Source organism: Tursiops truncatus, chromosome 14, assembly GCF_011762595.2.
Source record: "Tursiops truncatus isolate mTurTru1 chromosome 14, mTurTru1.mat.Y, whole genome shotgun sequence".
In the NCBI taxonomy this organism is placed as follows: Eukaryota; Metazoa; Chordata; class Mammalia; order Artiodactyla; family Delphinidae; genus Tursiops; species Tursiops truncatus.
This window is the reverse complement of record NC_047047.1, coordinates 27,988,387-28,007,326: the sequence shown is the minus strand read 5'-3', so window position 1 is coordinate 28,007,326 and position 18,940 is coordinate 27,988,387. Positions and strand designations below refer to the sequence as shown.

Sequence of the window (18,940 nt, the reverse complement as noted above, 5' to 3'; positions counted from 1 at the left end):
CTTCATACTTTTACCATATTTCCTTGATAAATGCAAGGGTGCTAAGCGAAACTGTGAAAGCTTGATCCCTCAGCCTTCTCCAGAATGCTTTCTATTGTATCTCCCTTGCCAGAGAAGGGTAGCACTCTGCTCTGCTCTATCCCTTATTGAATCTTGTCCTGTGACTAGGACCTAAACACAACATGGGCTCAAGGGTGATAGCAAAATAAGAGTAGGGGAGAAAAGAATTATACTCAGAAGGGAATGTAAGAGTTTTCTAAGGAATTGCAGGAAAAAAGACCAAACAAACCTGTGTGGGTACGCATTTTGTACTAGTTATTCAAGGATGACTAAACATAATTTTGAATGACAAATTAATTACTATTGGGCATCTTATCGGAGAGGCTTGATTTAATGTACGAGCTGGTAGTCACTTTAACAGTTTGTTTGGTAGGCTGATGCAGTTTGGGTTTAGTACTGGCTTAGTTATTAAGGACCAAAACTCCTTTTGCAAAATGTAAACTTCAAAGGCTGCAAGAGAAGAATGATAGTAAGACCTGTCACATTTGCTTCCCTTACGCTTCTGACCAGGGTCCTGAGGACTCACTTCTCTTCTGTCTCCCTCACATCAGGAAGAGATTGGTAAAGGAATGCCTGAAGGCTTAAGACAGACTCTTGTGGGGAATGACCAATGGTGGATAATTAACTATATGGACGTGGAGAGTCAAAGATAGCTGGGATCAAGTAATGGAGAAAATAAAAATAAGTGAATACAGTTACCCCCAAATGGCAGGTGTTTGGGCCTGGTACTTAAGGTTCAGAGAGATCGCTTTACAAAGATTCCTTAGTTCAGAAGCCCCAGTGCAAAATCATAAGCAAGCCTATTAAGGTTTGCCCGATTAAGATTTGCTAAAACATCTCACACCTGAGTCAGAGGAGAGCCTGCTATACCACACAAGGGAACTTGCAGCCATTTTTTTTTAGTGAATATATACTAAGAGTTGGAAAATTCAAACTTCTCAGTCCTGGACTATTAGATCCTGACTTTTTTTTTTTTTAGCCTTGAGCTAAAACTACTTCTCTAGGGATGCAGAAAGCAATCTGATCTTTCAGTTAGAGTGGGGTCTATGGAATTAAGTGACAAATGGTGTTCTGCTAATATTTTATATCATAGTAGGCTCAGTGAGATCATGAATCTACTCTAAAGTTGTTTCATTAAATCCTGAGCTTAGGCAGATTCTCCACATTGGTTTCCTGACCTGTAAAGTAAGGGCTATTATGGTAAGAAGGGTGAAATGGAAGGCTTTGGAGTCCTTGTTCCCAAGCTCATATTAACTTGACCATCAAAGAACTGAGAATTTGCCAAGATGCATTCTATTACCTTTCTGTACAGGGACTCGGTCTATTCTGTGCAAAAGGCGATGGGCCCTGCGAAAAGATGGATTACACTAAATTTTAAAAGATGCAATTGCTGCTTCATTTCCTCACAACCAAATGTCCCCTGGATTTGGATTAATTATATTATATTTTAAATATGCCAATCTTTTGAATAATATAGGAACCTGAGCAGACAACTAAAAACTGAAATATTTAACATTATAAACCATATAACAATGGAAGTGGGAAAGAAAACAAGACAAAAACACATGAAAGCATATGCATAAAGAAGTGAAAACTGTAATAAATAAAATTTCCATGGCTGTTGACAAATGATTTTATGCGTAGTATCTTATTTGACTTCATAACAATACTGTGAGAAAACTATAGCAGGGATTAATATTTCTAGTTTACTGATGGACTCAGGGAGGGTAGATGAGTTGATTTATTCACTCCAATGGCTTGAATTATGATGCATAAATATGCTGAAGCTTCCAAATCATCTCCATCATGGATTACTGCAACAGCCTTATAACTGATCTCTGAGGCCCCTGATAAATTGCAGAGTTCCTTCCAAAAGCACAAATCTAATCAAGTCACTCTCCTATTTAACACCAATGGTTTCCCATTTTTTTTCAAGCTTCCAGCATGGTACTTTGCATGTAGTATCATGCAAAGTAGGGGTAAGGGCTCCACATATATTTGCTGAATAAATGAACAGATTACTGAATAAGCGCCGTTAACAAGTAGGTGAGCTGGAATATGAACCTAGACCTCCTTATCTTTAGAATATACAAAGAAAAAGGTTTGGAAATTCCAAATCCAGACACAGACTGAACATCCTAGTACATGAATGCTACAGTAGCCCAGGTCTGATCAAGGAGGTAAGTATTAGGTCATCAAGACCTGCTAGTATTTAAAATCCAGTTTCCGAACATATGGAGATACAAGATGAAATTCATACAGAGCAGAAATACCCAGAGGTCACTGTCAATTTTTAAAGGGAAAGGAATATTTTCTTCACATCTCCTAAATCCTAATAATCTTCACCATAAAGGTACTTGGTTTGATTAGCCTGTCAGTAAGAATCAACAACACTCCTATTAGATAGTGGTATCCAAAGCAGTAGTTACCATCTCTAGTAAACATCTGAGCCAACTAATTGATTTCTTGCAAAAGCATAGGCTGAGAATTAGAAAATCATCAGTTCTGGATGGTAACTTTCAGAACAACTACAGAAGTTCGACAGATAACTACAAAAAGCAAAACTTACATTGAATAAAAGGGCATCTCCAAACCTAACTGATTCACAAACTACAGACAAAGGTCTGCGTGGTCTGCAAAAGACCTTCTGAGAGTTGCTGTATATTTATTACTGCTGTTGTTACTGCTGCTGATAATGATAACAGGAGAAGCTACTCCTTATTGCATATTTAATGTTTTGCCAGCCATGAAATAAACCCTTTTATGCATTATCTCATTTAATTCTGACCCCATTCCTGTGATATGAGGTTCTATTATTATTCCTATTTCATAAATGGGGCTGTGAGAGGTTAAATAATTTATATATGGTCACACTAAAAAGAAGTGGTGACTTGAACATCTGACTGAGCTGACTCTCAAATCTGTGTTCTTAATGACTACACTATACTAGCTGAATATCTCAGGCTTGCATGCATATAATTCCTGTATGTATTTGGGATCTAACAAAGCGGCAGCCCAGGCCTCAGAGTCAAACACTCAAGATACATTCACATTCTATCTTGTCCAAAGTTTTATTTCTTTCAGGACCTATACACAGTTCTTCCAATGACTCACAGACAATAGCAAAAATACCTCACGTACACACCACTGGGTAGAAAGATGTAAGTGTTAATTATCTTGTCATTTGGGGCTGCTTTTATACGCCTCTGTATAGTTATGCGAATCTTATGTATCATTTCTTTAAGATTTTTTATAGACCACTGAGCATGTAAAGAAGAAAATGAGGGGGATGGTATAGCAAAAGACATAGAATTCTTTCTTTTAAATTAAAATAAATGTCCATGGAAAGTTTTTTGACAGACAAATTAATGCCAATCAGAAATGAAACATTCAATTCTAAATCAATGAACCTTAGTGGCTCTAAATATATGGGGAAAAAATTTCAGTGGTAATATGGTTATTAGAGACACTGCCATGCCTCACAAATGTTAGTGTCAAGCTGATCCTAAGTCTGAAAGGCTATTACAAATATTGAATGGCTTTTCAGGCAAGACACTGGCTCTCTGGAAACCCTCTGCCATAGTTAACAAACTATTTTCATAGTTTCCACCTTTTCATTAAATGATCTCTCTACCTCTTAGTCAACTGAAAGCTGGCTCTCTGCTAAGGATACCAATTCGCCTATAGTTCTCTAAAGTAGAAGCTGTTCATTCTTCTACAAAAAATGTACTTCAGAATCAGGCTATAAGATGGGCATTTTCCTTATTCATTGGTGCTTCTCTCAGACCATTACTCCTCTTCCTCAAGGCTCATATATTTTAGCTTATTACCCTCCATCCCTCTTTACCTTTTAGCTCTATCAAAAATGCAGTCACTTTGATTGAGTTATCATCAGGCTTTGCCGTTCAACCATTGGTAATGGTTGGTCACCTACCCCAAAGCCTTTTTCTCCCTTTTATTTATATCAAAATGAGGTTCTACTATTCCTCAAGACTCGGAAAATGATGACTTTGTATTCAACATTAAGAATCAATCTTGACTGGTTTAGCCAACCATTATGTTTTCATTCTCCTGGGAAGTAATTGGTTAAGACAGAGCCACGTAAAACAATTCTGGTTAACTAGATGCAAAGAATCCAGTGGATGGCTTCTAGAAACAATTCTGTGGCTGTTGGATGTTATCATGTCTGGATGTAATCCCTGTAATTGTACTTATTTCTTTTTTTTTAAATCTCAGATACCAGTTCTTTTTTTTTTTAAATTAATTAATTTATTTAATTAATTTATTTATTTGGCTGTGTTGGGTCCTCACTGCTGCGTGATGGCTCTCTCAAGTTGAGGCGAGCGGGGGCTACTCTTCATTGTGGTGCACGGGCCTCTCACTGCGGTGGCCTCTCTTGCTAAGGAGCACAGGCTTCAGGCGCGTGGGCTTCAGCAGTTGTGGCGCACGGGCCCAGCAGCTGTGGCTCGCCGGCTCTAGAGCGCAGGCTCAGCAGCCGCGGCGCACGGGCCCAGCTGCTCCGCGGCATGTGGGATCTTCCCGGACTAGGGCTCGAACCCGTGTCCTCTGCAATGGCAGGCGGACTCCCAACCACTGCGCCACCAGAGAAGCCCTGGAATTGTACTTATTTCTGAATGATGAGATAATTTTTTTGTTACTTTTTTCTCCCAAAATTTCCACAAAGAGCAGGTATTACTTCTATAAAAAATAAAATTAAAAAAGAAAAACCGGGCTTCCCGGTTCTAGGAAAAGAGATATTGTGGTAGACATCTTTGAACAATGTAATCTGCACTGTAGAGCTGGGTTGACATCTAGTATAATTTCCTTTCAACGTGAAAAACTACCTTTTAAATGTGTTGTGGTATAGATCTTCTGGTGACAAATTTTCTCAACTTCTGTTTATTTGAAAATGTCTATATTTTACCTTTATGTTTGAAGGATATTTTTCACAAGATAGAGTTTTCAGGTTAAGGTTAACAGGCTTTTTTTTTTCTTTCTTTCAGAATTTTAAAGATGTTCCTCTACTGCCTTCTGGTTTGCACTGTTTCTGATAAGAAATTAGCAGTAATTCTTATCATTGCTCTTTATTATATAATGTGTCTTTTCTTCTGCTATTAAGATTTTCTCTTTTATTGCTGTTATTTTTAGCAATCTGACTACAATGTGCCTGGGTGTGGCTATATGTTTATCTTGCTAAAGATTTGTTGAGCTTTTTGAATCAGTGAGTTAATACTTTTTTTAAATCAAACCTGGAAAAAATTTCCTCCAGTCATGCATTATATCCATTTTTTCCTTTAAGTTATTGAATATATTTATATTCAGTTTTTTAAAGGCCCTGTCCACTATTTCTAACATCTGTATAATCAGTGGGTTTATTTCTATTGTTTATTCTTTTCTTCTGTTATGGGTCATATTTTCCTACTTTTTTGAATGTCGAATTTTAGTTTTTTGATGTGAAATTGTAGATGCTATACGGTTGAGAATCTGAAAACTTTTTCACGTTCCTCTTCCTTCAAAGATTGTTGAGTGTTTTGGCAGGCAGTTATTTTACTGGCAGATTACCTTTATCTTGTCAAGTCTTCTTATTAGACTTTATTAGGGTGGCTCAAGATTAGCTCTTACTCTAGAGCTTGAATAGCATTCTTAATGCCTAACCTTCTGGGGTATTACTGAATGCACAATATGTTAAGGTGGTCTCTGCACTCTAGTTGGTCAGAATTCCAGTGTTTCCTAGCACTCTGTGACTACTGGCATTCCTATTCAGCTCATAGATCCTCAGTGGCTATTCTCCGCTAAGCCTCCCAGAGTTTCACACCACACATGGCAACTTGGTTTTTGATCAAAGACTCAAGGGCTCTCCAATGCAGATTTCTGGAGCAACTTCTTTAAACAACTCCTTGCTCTCAGGTACCTTTCTCCACAAACCTAAGCTGCCTCAACAGCCTTATAAGCCAATTCCTGGGTGGGGGGGGTTTCTGTGCAAAACACTGCTTTTTATTGGAGCTGTACTTTCCTGTGCTGTGTTTGGATAGTGCCCCCAGACAGAAAACAAGAGTAAATGTCAAGCTTACCTTGTACATTTCCCCTCTGAAGGATCATAGCCTTGTGCTCTCTGCTGTCTAATGCATGAAAAGAGTTGTTTCATACAGTTTATCCAGTTTTATAGCTGTTTATGGCAGAAGGGTGACCTTGATACCTGTCACTCTGTGATGGCTGGAACTGGAAGTCTTAATTAATTAATTAAAAATAGTATAGCCAATTAAGCCTTAATTTCCAGCCATCAAAAGTCAACCAAGCAGGAGAATTCCCTGGCAGTCCAGTGGTTAGGACTCCGTGCTTCCACTGCAGGGGGCCCAGGTTCAATCCCTGGTCAGAGAACTAAGATCCTGCAAGCTGTGTGGTGTGGCCAGAAAAAAAAAAAAAAAAAAAAAGTCAACCAAGGGAAACCAATAAACAGTAAAAAAAATTAAAAGGTGGGGCAGAAGTATTAGCAGACTCATGTAATTTTCCACTATGTTAATTTTCCTAGAATCAGAAAAAAGTTTCCAGGAATCATATCATTTTTGTTCATTTTCATTTCTCACTGATGGCACAAGCACCACAACACTCTTCATTTGTTCCTTCTTTCTTGCTAACCAGAGCCTGATTTTGTGTTTAATTCCAAGTAGACAATTCATGATAAATCAACTATGTCAATAATGATGCTCCTCTTTCTCTTTGCCAGATACTCAACCTCCCAGTCTCCCTGAGAGCTGGAGGCAACCACACAACTATATTTTGACCAATGAGACACACAGGGAAGTTTGTTAGGGGTTTACTGAAAAGATTTTAATTTTTTTAATAAAAAAACAGGTGATGCTGGCACCTCCCTCCTGCATTGAATGTGAGTCCCTTCTGACTATAATATGTATGAGGAGGAAAATTCTAAGTATGACAGAAGAGAGGGAACAAAAGAGCCTGGGTCCTTGATGACATCACTGAGTAACTAAATTAATACAGCAACTCACTGCCTCTAAGAAAAATAAAACCTATTTAGTTTAACCACTCTCTCTAAGGTTTTCTGTTTCTACCTGTCATAGAAAGCATTTCTGACTGATAAATGCATACTCCATTTGTTCTTTAGACTAAGAAGAGTTTGCAGATAAGATGAAAAAATAGTTTTCAAATACAACATAAAAAGGAAATGGTTGAGAACTGCATTCTTTGAAGTCTTTGAACTAATCAGGTTTTCTTTGGTGTGTATTAAATGCATGTCTGCCTTGTATCCCCCTCTAGACTGCAAACTTCCATGCCAGGGATCTTCTTTGTTCTACATATGGGCCTAGGCACTCTTGGGTGTTCAAATTAGCTTGGTGACAGACTCTTATTTCTAGTACTCTTTGACTCCATTAGGACCAAAACCCCACAGACCTAAAACTTTTTTTTCCACAGAGGTGAATATGCAGGTAAAACAAATAAGCGAAGAGATGGTTTACTGTCTTACGTTCACATTCTCTGACATCCAAGTTGAACTGCTGTAATGCTCCCAGGGTGAGCTGCCTTACTTCAGCTTCCAGCAAAAGTTGCATCAAGGACGTGGCTAAATGCTTGCAAGCTGACATACATGCTGTCTGGGCCACCTTTCCCTGAAATACAAGAATGTAAATCATAAGGCTGATGGATTAAAATCAAATTCCAACGAAAATTAAAATCATTTATTTTTCAATTAGCAATTTCTTTGAAGGTTTTCTCCATCATGATAACCCTTGCATTCAAATAACTTTGAAATTAATAGGACCTCATGGCAAAAATCTTAAATATTTAGCTCCATTACCATCAGTCATGTCAGTATAACACTCAGCTAAAATTCATAAAGCCCAGCTATTTATTTACGAAGTGCTTTCTTCCTAAATCAACAATAGATTAACAATATTCAAAATCTTAATTAAACTGAGAAGGAATGTTTCCACAGAGAATAAATTTCAAAGAGTCCCTTCTAAAAATACCATAATTCTTAAAAAGCGAATGTAAACAATTCCTAACTTATCTTGAAACCAAAGTGTTTACTACTTTATGATTTAACACATATAAAATGAAAAGAATGGTTTAAAACAAAATGGTTTTCTGAAAAAAATAATTAAAAGGATAAATTTTGTTTTCTTAAAAAATAAACACTGAGGTTTATGAACACGCACTCTAAGCTAATTTTTTAAATACTGATATTAAAATTAGTATTTTACCATCTTCTTTAAAAGATTCACTTTACACTAGTGAATTATATCTTAGTTCCAGGTCTGAGTTATACATCATGAAAGATATATCTATTTCTTCCCCAGATATATACCCATTTTATTTTTGTTATCATCTAGTCTGAAAAACAGGATAAGTTTGAAAAAGTCTGAGTCCTCATATTAGTCAGTGGGTCCTTCTTTTTTGAAATCATGAAATACTTCAGTCATTCAGAAAGATATATAGAATTATATGATGAACACTTATGTACATACTAAACATTACAAATATAGTTAAAGCCCTTATATGACCTCCTTAAATCATTTTATTCCTTCTCCCCAGAGGTGACCGTTTCTTGTGTTGAGTATACCATTTGTATTATAAAAATACTATATGACAAGTATATAATAAGAAACAATATTTTTATTATTTTATGTATTTGAAACTTTCTGTATTACAAAGGATGTCCTTCTACAACTTGCTTTTTTGGTTCAATGTTATGAATGTGAATGTTTATAAATGAAATACATGTGGTTGTAGTTTATTCCTTTAATTATTCCACAGTATTCCATTTTAGGAGTATACCAGAATTTATTTGTCCATTCTTCTGTTGTTGGAGATTTAGGTTGTTTCTTTTCTTTTCTTTCTTTTGCTCTTATAAACAGAGTAGCTCATAGAGTAATGTCAGTCTTCATGAAAATGCCAGATTCTGACTGTAGTTTTTTTTTTTTTAATATATATATTTTTCATATGTTTCACTGGGTCAGGACCTTCCACAAAAGTTAGCAGGCTTTAAATGGAAAAACATATAACAAATAATACCAGAATGAATTTTAAAATTTGCATGACTTTTTATATACTTTGGATAATTCCTTTAAGATTATTTCTCAAATCTACTAGAATGAGGGGTATCAATGTACTGTGATTCAGAATGCACATGTGTATACGTGAAGAGGAACACAGGTGGAAGCCAGATTTCCAAATATCTAACTATAAACTGCTTTGCCTACGGTATATTCTGATTTACAATGTCCCTAGATATTTCCTAGAGTATCACTTAATTGCATAATCACCAGCACTGAGTACTATTACAAATTTTTCTACTAATTAAACAAGAGATACTTTATGATTTTTGTCTTTGATTATTTTGTGAGATTGAATATCTTCTAAATTTTCATTTGACTAAAATATTTTATAGAATAAAAATAACAGTAATAAACAATGATCTATTATATTACACATTCTAAAAATGTTTCTCCTCTATGGTTCTGTTTGTAGGTTCTGAAGACCCACACTCTGTGGGTGATTTAACACAACAAATGGAAATACTTAAGTAGGGAATGCCGTAGAGACCAAGTCGAAACGAGGCAATGGAAGCGTAAAGAATCCTAAAGAGAAAAGTTACGTAAAAGAAATCCATATTAAATGGCATGCTTTCAACTAAACCCACTGGAGACCTGGAACAGGTATCACCAAGGAGCCATAGAGTTCAACATAATTGTCAGGCTATGCCCCATGAGAAGAATCAGAGGGGGCAGATCAAAGTTGTGAGAAGCCCTATGGCTTTTCAACAGTGAGAGTGGGAGTGCAATGAAGAAATGAGGATAGACTAGAGCAGATGTCCAGAGACAACACTGCAGATCAGAAGGCAGAGAAAAGGGGAAAGAAACTACTGTCTCTTGGACACTACTATATGCCCAAGATGTGCTATACTTAGGCAGCTGACATCTTATGTTATTTCACTTAATTCTCACAATCAACCCAAGCAGTTGGTATTATTCCTTTCCTGTAGATGAATAAACGAAGGTTCTCCGTAAGGTTAAGAAATTTAGACAAAGTCATACAGCTATTTGTTACTTCTACCCAATCCTAAATCCGTATCTTTCCAGTAACTCATCACCTAAAAAGCAACACTAAATTTTATACTGTCTTATACTGGAACAGCTGGGGAAAAACAGATCCAGATAATAACAGGGTTAACAGGTTATCCAAGACATAAAAACTAGGTCCAAACAGGTAAGACAGTTGTAGTTCAGGAGCCAACTCTTCAAATACTGAGTATCTGCTGGGGCATGCTTTTTAACTGTGGTCCAGCATAACTATCTAGGCCAAGGCCAACACTTAAAGGTCCTAACAAACTGAACATGGAGATGTTGTAAAAATCAAAGAGCTAAAAGCCCAATTAAGCTGGAGGCTGAGAAGACAGCATTTGAAAGGCTTGTTTCCAGTGGTCAAAACAGATTGCCAAGGAGAAAGGAAACTGGCCTAATAAAATGAAAATAAGATAGCTCACAGTCAGAAAGTCCCAAGTTTGAATTTTTATCTCTACCACTCATTAGAAGTGTAATTTAGTGTAAGTTAGTTGACACTTCAGACTCATTATTCATCTCAAAATATTAAGCAGCTTATTAACTTTAACATGAAACAAATCTATATCAATCAATAGAGCCAAAGGCACCTATACATGATCATATGTTATACTACCCTAACATACTGAGTTACTTAACTGTCCTCCAATCATTTTCCACCCTACTTCCCCTCAAGCTAATTCTTTATTTCCAAACACAGTGATAATTGCAGAAATGTATATTTTCATTGTTAAATATTTTTCTAATTCTAGAAAGCATTTTGGAGCTTTGCTAATTCACAGTCTGCTATCCATTCTCTTTTTCACTTCTGGTTTCCATTACTACCATGGTATCCATAGATTTTCTAAGAAAGGATAAACAGAGACCCAGGCAATAACTATCAACACACTAAGCAATAAAAATTGGTGGTTTCACCCTCTTCATGGAGCAGATTCTTTCTAGGAACAAACTGCCAATCTCTAGGACAGGGTAAGAATTTGGAACAAAGCCTAAACTGACCCAAACCGCCTTTGCGTATACCTCCAGGAACAGTTTCAAATCAGTGATAATCACAACTAGATTATATCTTATGAAGCTATGATAGTCGCAGTGTACAGAGACTACACAAGAAATAGAAACAGAATGCCAAAGCTGAAAAATGACCTAAGTATTATCATCATATTTTGAACATATGAGGAACCTGGCATGCAGGGAGATCTGAGTCACAGTATCTTACAACTAGCTCTACAGGCAACATCATACTGCCTCTTAATGCAGCTACAATATTTCTGTATTCCAAGACAGCCAATAAATATCAACTGAATGAACTGAAAGTCAACTACCAAAGCACTTAAATAATTCATACTACTTCTCAAGCCTGTTAAAATACCTTTTTAAAAAAAGTTTTGGGAAGGGAAGAAGAGTACATTGGTGACTAAATTCATGTTGTTAATTCAAAGTCAGGCTTATGACCACAGTGAGAACCATCACTGGGCATGAGTCAAGATCTATGAAAATACTTTTTTGATTTTCACCACGTACCTCTTTGGTAATCAACTCATTTACTTCAAAAATATACCCAGATTCATATCTTCTAATTTGAATTATTCCATCTACCTCCTATTCTCTATTTACTGTCTTAACTTGTACCATAAAACTTTGCACTAGATGATTTACTGCACTGTCATTTCATGCATTTATGTTTCCTTGAAAAGTACATGATTTGCAAGGAAAGAAACTATTGCATTTTTATTTTGGTATATCTAAATGAAGCATAGCTCTAGACTGCAAAGTAGGTACACACTGCCGCCCAACTTTACGCCTTGGAGGTATCTCATTCTCTTCTACACAGAGGGAGATATCATCCATTGTTTCTTACACAAAAGCACAATTTAACACAATTAAGACAAATAGGAATCTTATAAATTCCTTCTTCAAAATACAGAAAGCTCAGTATTCATTACTTTCAATTACTATGTACTTCAATTACACAATACTAAGTGTTATGTCATAGTACTAAATACAAGTGAGCAGAGGTGAAGAGCTTAGAGAAAGCATTATCATCCTCAGTATCACCACAAACTCTACCACCATCACCAGAGCAGCTGCTTCCATTTATTGAGCATTGACTATGTGCCAAATGTTTTGAAAGTATTTTCTCGCATAATTCTCACAAGAACCCCATGAGGTATTTAACCCTCTACTTATAGATAAGGACAGAGAGGTTAAGCCATCTGAATATACCTTATAAGTTGTGGACCTAGGATGTGAATCCAGCCTTGTCAAATTCCAAAGGCTCTTAACAATCATTTGATCCTGCCTCCCAGTAAAAGGCCTTGGGGTAGTTGCTACATTGTCCTGTTGCTTTGCGACTTTGGGTAAGGGAATGAAGAGGACGAGAAGAAAACATTTTTTTTTTCTCCCTTCTCCATCTAAGGAAGCATCAGAAGAATGCTGGATTCACAGCAGATATTTAGAATGGACTCCAACCACAGCTCTCTGTCAACCTACTGGGGTCAGATCTGAGTTCCAGATCATCAAGAATCTTAACTAAATGACTTAAGGGGCCAAAGCCAAATTTCTCTTTCTCTGGATAATCTTAACAAGTTTCACAGTAAGGAATGTTTAAAGAGAGCCAGGAAAGACAGCTGTCTTTTCACACCAAATTTCTCCTCTGCTTTCTGAGTAACACGCCCTTGCTTACATTTTGGTGTGTCAAATTTTATCTTTCTTTAGTTATTTAATGAGTTATGTCACCATGAAATAGAGAAAAGTTCAGACACAGAAACTGATCTAGCAAGGCAAGTAAGAACTACTCAAAGTAAAGTAAAGCCACCCTATAAATTGCTAGTTCTTTCTGTGTACCTATACCTCTAATTCCTTAACCTTCTACCCTGACCACTACTGTAGACAGTTTCTTTGGCCTGCCCCTTCCTTCACTGAACAAGGAAGCTGTCTTGTTCCTTTTTCCTCAATATCCCATGGCTATGGGTGAGGCCACTTCATTCCCATAGTACTAAGCCTCCTATTTACTTAGGATGGACATTAAATAAGCCACATTCAGAGGATAGAGTTCTGGATCTTCCCATATGTTCCTGTTATCTGGGACCCATGCTTGGAACTGTGGTTCCCATGTGCTGCAGAAACCCTATGACAAAGTCTTACTTTATCTTTATACCTAAACAACCTTAAAAATCACATATCCTCTCCAAGTTGATTTTCCCACAACTGTACCCATGTCTTAGGAAGGATTACAATCCTACTTAAAGAACATTCTTAAATTTAAATTAGAGAATTTATACAAATATCCACTCATTAAAAGATTCACAAATCCCTATTTTAGACAAACAAATGTTCCCTAACAGCTAAAGAAAATGAAGCCCAAGGCTGACAGTTAATATATCTTGGGCAAGATATTTGGTATTATTTGATGACTTTAGTAGAGCCTACAATGAGATGGTGAACCTCTAATAAATCAAAAATAAGAAAAACTAACAAAAAGTAAATAGGGCTTCCCTGGTGGCGCAGTGGTTGAGAGTCCGCCTGCCGATGCAGGGGATGCGGGTTCGTGCCCCGGTCCGGGAAATCCCACGTGCCGCGGAGCGGCTGGGCCTGTGAGCCATGGCCGCTGAGCCTGCGTGTCCGGAGCCTGTGCTCCGCAACGGGAGAGGCCACAACAGTGAGAGGCCCGCGTACCCGAAAAAAAAAAAAAAAAAAGTAAATAGAGGTAAACAATCCTTACTTAATTTGTCATGAAAAAATTAAGAAGCTCGAAGGAAAAAGCATAATCAAAAGAAAACTGGAAGTATATACTCAGGATGTAGATGGAAGGAGGTGTCAGAGGAGGGATGTAACAGATGGCATAAACCTGGTTCTCAGACTTATCCACTTGTTTCGCTTTCTTATTCAGTCATTTTTCAAGAAACACAGAAATCTTTTTAAAAACACTTTTTGCTATGCATGCTTTTATTGAGGTATAATTACAAACAGTACATATGGAGCTCTTAAGAATATACAGCTTGATGACCTTTACATATGTAAAAACCTATAAAACTGCCATCCAGATCAAGATAGGAAATATTTCCATAAACCTGAAAGTTCCTCATGCCCCTTTCAAATCAGTAGATCCACCCACACCATGAGGTAACTTTTCTGACTTATAGCCCCATAGATTTGTTTTGCCTCTTTCTTGAACTTCATATAAAAAGAACCCTACAGTGGTGTCCTCTTTTATGCTTAGCTTCTTTTGCTCAGTATGTTTTTGAGATTCATCCATGTTGCTGCATGTATCCATAGTTTCTTCCTTTCTATTGCTGAGAAGTATGAATAAATCACAATTTGTTTATTCATTTTTCCTATTGATATCTATTTGGGTTATTTCTATTGGGTGCTATTATGAATAGTCTTTAAGTGGAACTATTTATTTTCCTTGGAAAAATACCTAGGATTGAAACTGCTGGATCATAGAGTAGTTGTATGCTTAATTTTATTAGAAACTGCCAAAATTTCAGAGTGATAATACTATTTCATATTCCCACCAGCAATGTATGAGAGTTGTTCCATATCTTCTCCTATACTTGGTATTATAAGTCTTTTTTTTTTTTTTAATTTATTTTTGGCTGCGTTGGGTCTTCGTTGCTGTGTGCAGGCTTTCTCTAGTTGCGGTGAGTGAGGGCTCCTCTTCGTTGCGTTGTGCGGGCTTCTCATTGTGGTGGCTTCTGTTGCTGTGGAGCATGGACTCTAGGCTTCTCTTGTTGTAGAGCACAGGCTTCAGTAGTTGCACCACGTGGGCTCAGTAGTTGCAGCATGCGGGCCCTAGAGCACGTGGGCTTCAGTAGTTGTGGCACATGGGCTCAAGAGCACAGGCTCAGTAGTTGTGGCACACAGGCCCTAGAGCACGCGGGCTTCAGTAGTTGTGGCACGTGGGCTCAGTAGTTGTGGCTCGTGGGCTCTAGAGTGCAGGCTCAGTAGTTGTGGCACACAGGCTTAATTGCTCCACAGCATGTGGGATCTTCCTGGACCAGGGATCAAACCCATGTCCCCTGCAGTGACAGGCGGATTGTTAAACACTGTGCCACCAGGGAAGCCCCTAGAAGTCTTTTTAATTCCTGCTATTTTACCAGAGTATAGTGGCATCTTACTGCAGTTTCAATTTATATTCCCTTATACGTAATTCTGTTAAAAGCATATTTTCATGTGCCTATTGGTCAAATGGATATCCTCTTTTGTAAAGTACCTGATCAAGTTTATTGTCCATGTTGGGAGTGGGTCAAAGTGCAGACTGTCTGTTTCTTTAGAGATTTGTACAAGATATTTGTCTTTTCTGGATGACTGCTTTGTCACATAGATGTATTGCAAATACTCTCACATGTTCTGTGGCTTGCCTTTTTGCTTCCTTAATGGTGTTTTTTGATGATCAGAAATGTACAATTTTGATAAAGTACAATGTATCAACTTTTCTTTTCATGGCTCATGACCTTTGCGACTTGTCTTGAAGATATTCTCACACATTTTTAAGACAATTTACTGTGTTAGTTTTCACATTTAGCTCTATAATCCATCTTAATTTATAGTGTAGGGTAGATGTCAAGATTAATTTTCTTTTCAATTCAAATACTGGATTGCTTGAACACATCTATTGAGAAGACTCATCCTTCTCCCACTGCATTGCATAGGCACCTTTGTTGAAAATCAAGTGACCACACAGGTGTGGGTCTATTTTGAGACTCCCCATTCTAGTGCACTGATCTTTTTGTCTAATTTTATGCCAACACTTCACTGTCTTAATAGCCAAAGCTTTAGAGTAGATATAGAAATCAGGCAGCATCAAGTTCTCCAACATTATTCTTCTTTTTCATGATAGTCTTAACTATTTTAAGCCCTTTGAATTTTCATATAGATCTTAAAATCAGCTTGTTAACATCTACATTCATTCCCTCAAGATTGGTATAGATAGTATGATTTTACATGAATATAAGAAATGTTAATTTATTATATATAATGGATGCCTTAGAGCATTAAGGCTTAATTCCCACCCAGAAGCCTGGTGAAGAGCTGCCATAGATTAGTTTTGGGAGAACTGACATTTTAACAATATTGAGTCCATAAATATAGTATACTTTTCCATTTAGTTAGATCTTTAATTTTGCTAACAATGTTTTGTAGTTTTGAACGTACAAGTTTTGCACATATTTTGCTTATTACAAAGTACTTCCTGTTTTTTGATGCTATTTAAATTATACTGATTTTTTAAATGCCAGATTCTAATTATTTCATTATTAGTACATAGAAATAGAATTGCTTTTTGCATAGTGACTTTGTATTCTTTGATCTTGCTAAACTATTAGTACTAATATCTTTTTTTTGTAGATGTCTTAGGATTTTCTACATAGACAACAGTGGGTTTTTCTTGGTTTGTTTTTTTGTTTTGTTTTGTTTTGTTGGTTGGTTGGCTTTATGTACTGCAAGGCTTCTATGACTTTGTAGCTTGATTTTTTTTTCACTTTGTGTACTGTGTATTTTTTTTTTTAATAAATTTATTTATTTTATTTTTGGCCACATTGGGTCTTCGTTGCTGTGTGTGGGTTTTCTCTAGTTGTGGCGAGCAGGGGCTACTTTTCTTTGCGGTGCGCGGGCTTCTCATTGCGGTGGCTTCTCTTGTTGTGGAGCAGGGGCTCTAGGCGCACGGGCTCAGTAGTTGTGGCACACGGGCTCAGTAGTTGTGGCTCACGGGCTCTAGAGCGCAGGCTCAGTAGTTGTGGTGCACGGGCTCAGTTGCTCTGCGGCATGTGGGATCTTCCCCGACCAGGGCCCGAACCCGCGTCCCCTGCATTGGCAGGCGGACTCTCAACCACTACGCCACCAGGGAAGCCCCTGTACTGTGTATTTTGTAATGCAGAAATTTTAACTTTTTATGTAGTCCAATTTGTAAGTCTTTTTCTTGTGGTTTACTTATTTTTTCAATAAATATTTTGTAAGAATAAAAAAAAAACCAGTGTTATCTTTAAAAAGAAGAATAAAGTTTAATTCTTCCCCCTTTCAAGTATCATGCTTTTTATTCCTTTTACTTGCCATATTGCACTAACCAGCTCCAATAGGATGCTGAACTGAAATGGTAAGAGCAAACATACTTGCCTGTGGGGTAAAAATTTCAGTCTTTTGCCATTAAGTAAAATATCAGCGGTAGGTTTTTCATAGATACCCTTTATCAGATTAGATAAGACTAGATTAGTCTGCTGATAGTTTTTTTCATGACAATTAAATGCTTCCTCTGCATCTATTGAGTTGATCACATGTACACACAGACACACACACAAACATACACATTGAATGAGCTTATTTCTAATAAAGAAATTGAATTTGTATTTTAAAACCTTCCCACAAAGAAACTCCAGTCCCTGATTATTCCCTAGTAAATTCTATTGAATATTTATGGAAGAAATTAAACCAATCCTAAACAAAATCCTTCACAAAAGAGATGGGGGAGAAAACATTTCTAAACTTATTTTATGAAATCAACATTACCCAGATAACAAAATAAAAGGCAAAGACAAAACAAGAACAGAAACCTATAGACCAGTATCTCACATAAACGCACACAAAAATTTAACATAATAATAGCAAGTCAAATCCAGCATCATATTAAAAAAAGATGATGCACTATATCTATATAAATGTGTCTATTACTAATTTTCAATTTATTTCTGTTGTGGATGGCAAAATAGTCAATATGATTTTACTCCTTTTAAATTTATTGAGACTTGTTTTATGGTCCAGAATATGCTCTAGCTTAGTGAATGTTCCGTTTACACTGGAAAAAACAAGGCTGCTGTTGGTGGTGGACTGTCCTATAAATGCCAATTAAGTCAAATGGTTTGATATTGCTGTTCAAGTCTTCAATATCCTTACTGATATTCTACTTGTTTTATCAGTTACTGAAGGAGTGTTAAAATAGCTAACTGTAATTGTGAATTTGTCTGTCTTTGCAGTCCTCAGCTGTTTTTTGTTCATGCATTTTCAAGATCCATTGCTGAGTGCAGACACAGTTAAGATTGTAATATATTCTTGATGAAGTGGCCATTTTATTGCTATGAAATGTCAATCTTTATCCCTAGAATATTCATTCTTCTGAGATTTACTTTACCTGATATTAATACAGAAACTCAACTTTATTATGACTATTGTTTACTTGGTATATCTTTATTCCTTCCTGTTACTTTTAACCTATCTGCGTCGTTATAATTTAAAGTGAGTTTCTTATAGGCAGAATATAGTTGAATAATTTCATTCATCCAGAATAATCAATCTCTGCCATTTATTCAGAGTGTTTATACAATATAAATTATAGAAACAATTTATTGTTTTGGCTGGATTTAAGTCTATTACCTTGATCTTAGTTTTGTTTTCATCCAATCTGCTCTCCCATTTTCCTATTTTTCTGCCTTCTTTCGAATTAACTGAATATTTTTATGAATCTAACTCCACTTTTGGCTTATTAACTACAGCTCCTTGTTTTATACATGTGGCGTTACTCTAGGCTTTATAATATGCATCTTTAACCTATTGCAGTCTCTATCTTGCTGAATTTCTTTAGAGAGTGTTGACTTCTGTTGTGGCAAACAATTCCATTTCTTTTGTTTCAGTTTGAAATTTTGAGGTTTGTTGGCATGCACTTTTATGTAGGGATTAGAATCATCTTTTCTCTAGTTACTTCAGGCCCAGTATAAATGATATTTTAGAACCCTCTACTAGTCACTCTTCTGGCAGCTCTACTGAATGCTTCAGGAGTTCAGTGGGGGCTTTCCCATCTTACAAGTTGGAACTTG

General features: G+C 36.7%; 1 protein-coding gene across 11 annotated transcripts in view; it reads right to left on the bottom strand.

Annotated features, from left to right (window-relative positions):
* EXOC6B (exocyst complex component 6B) overlaps positions 1 to 18,940 on the bottom strand; it is a 710,711-nt gene that overhangs the window by 187,162 nt on the left and 504,609 nt on the right. For 9 of the 11 annotated variants that reach the window (XR_012325649.1, XM_033838288.2, XM_073791255.1 and 6 more), the window contains one exon: positions 7,544 to 7,685. Coding sequence is in view for 9 of the 11 variants with exons in the window: in XM_033838288.2 (XP_033694179.1) it covers positions 7,544 to 7,685 (142 nt within the window). In the remaining 2 variants the exon portion in view is untranslated. Of the gene's footprint in view, positions 1 to 1,360; positions 1,408 to 7,543; positions 7,686 to 18,940 lie in introns of all 11 variants that reach the window. The other 2 variants (XR_012325650.1, XM_033838292.2) reach the window with 1 other exon arrangement.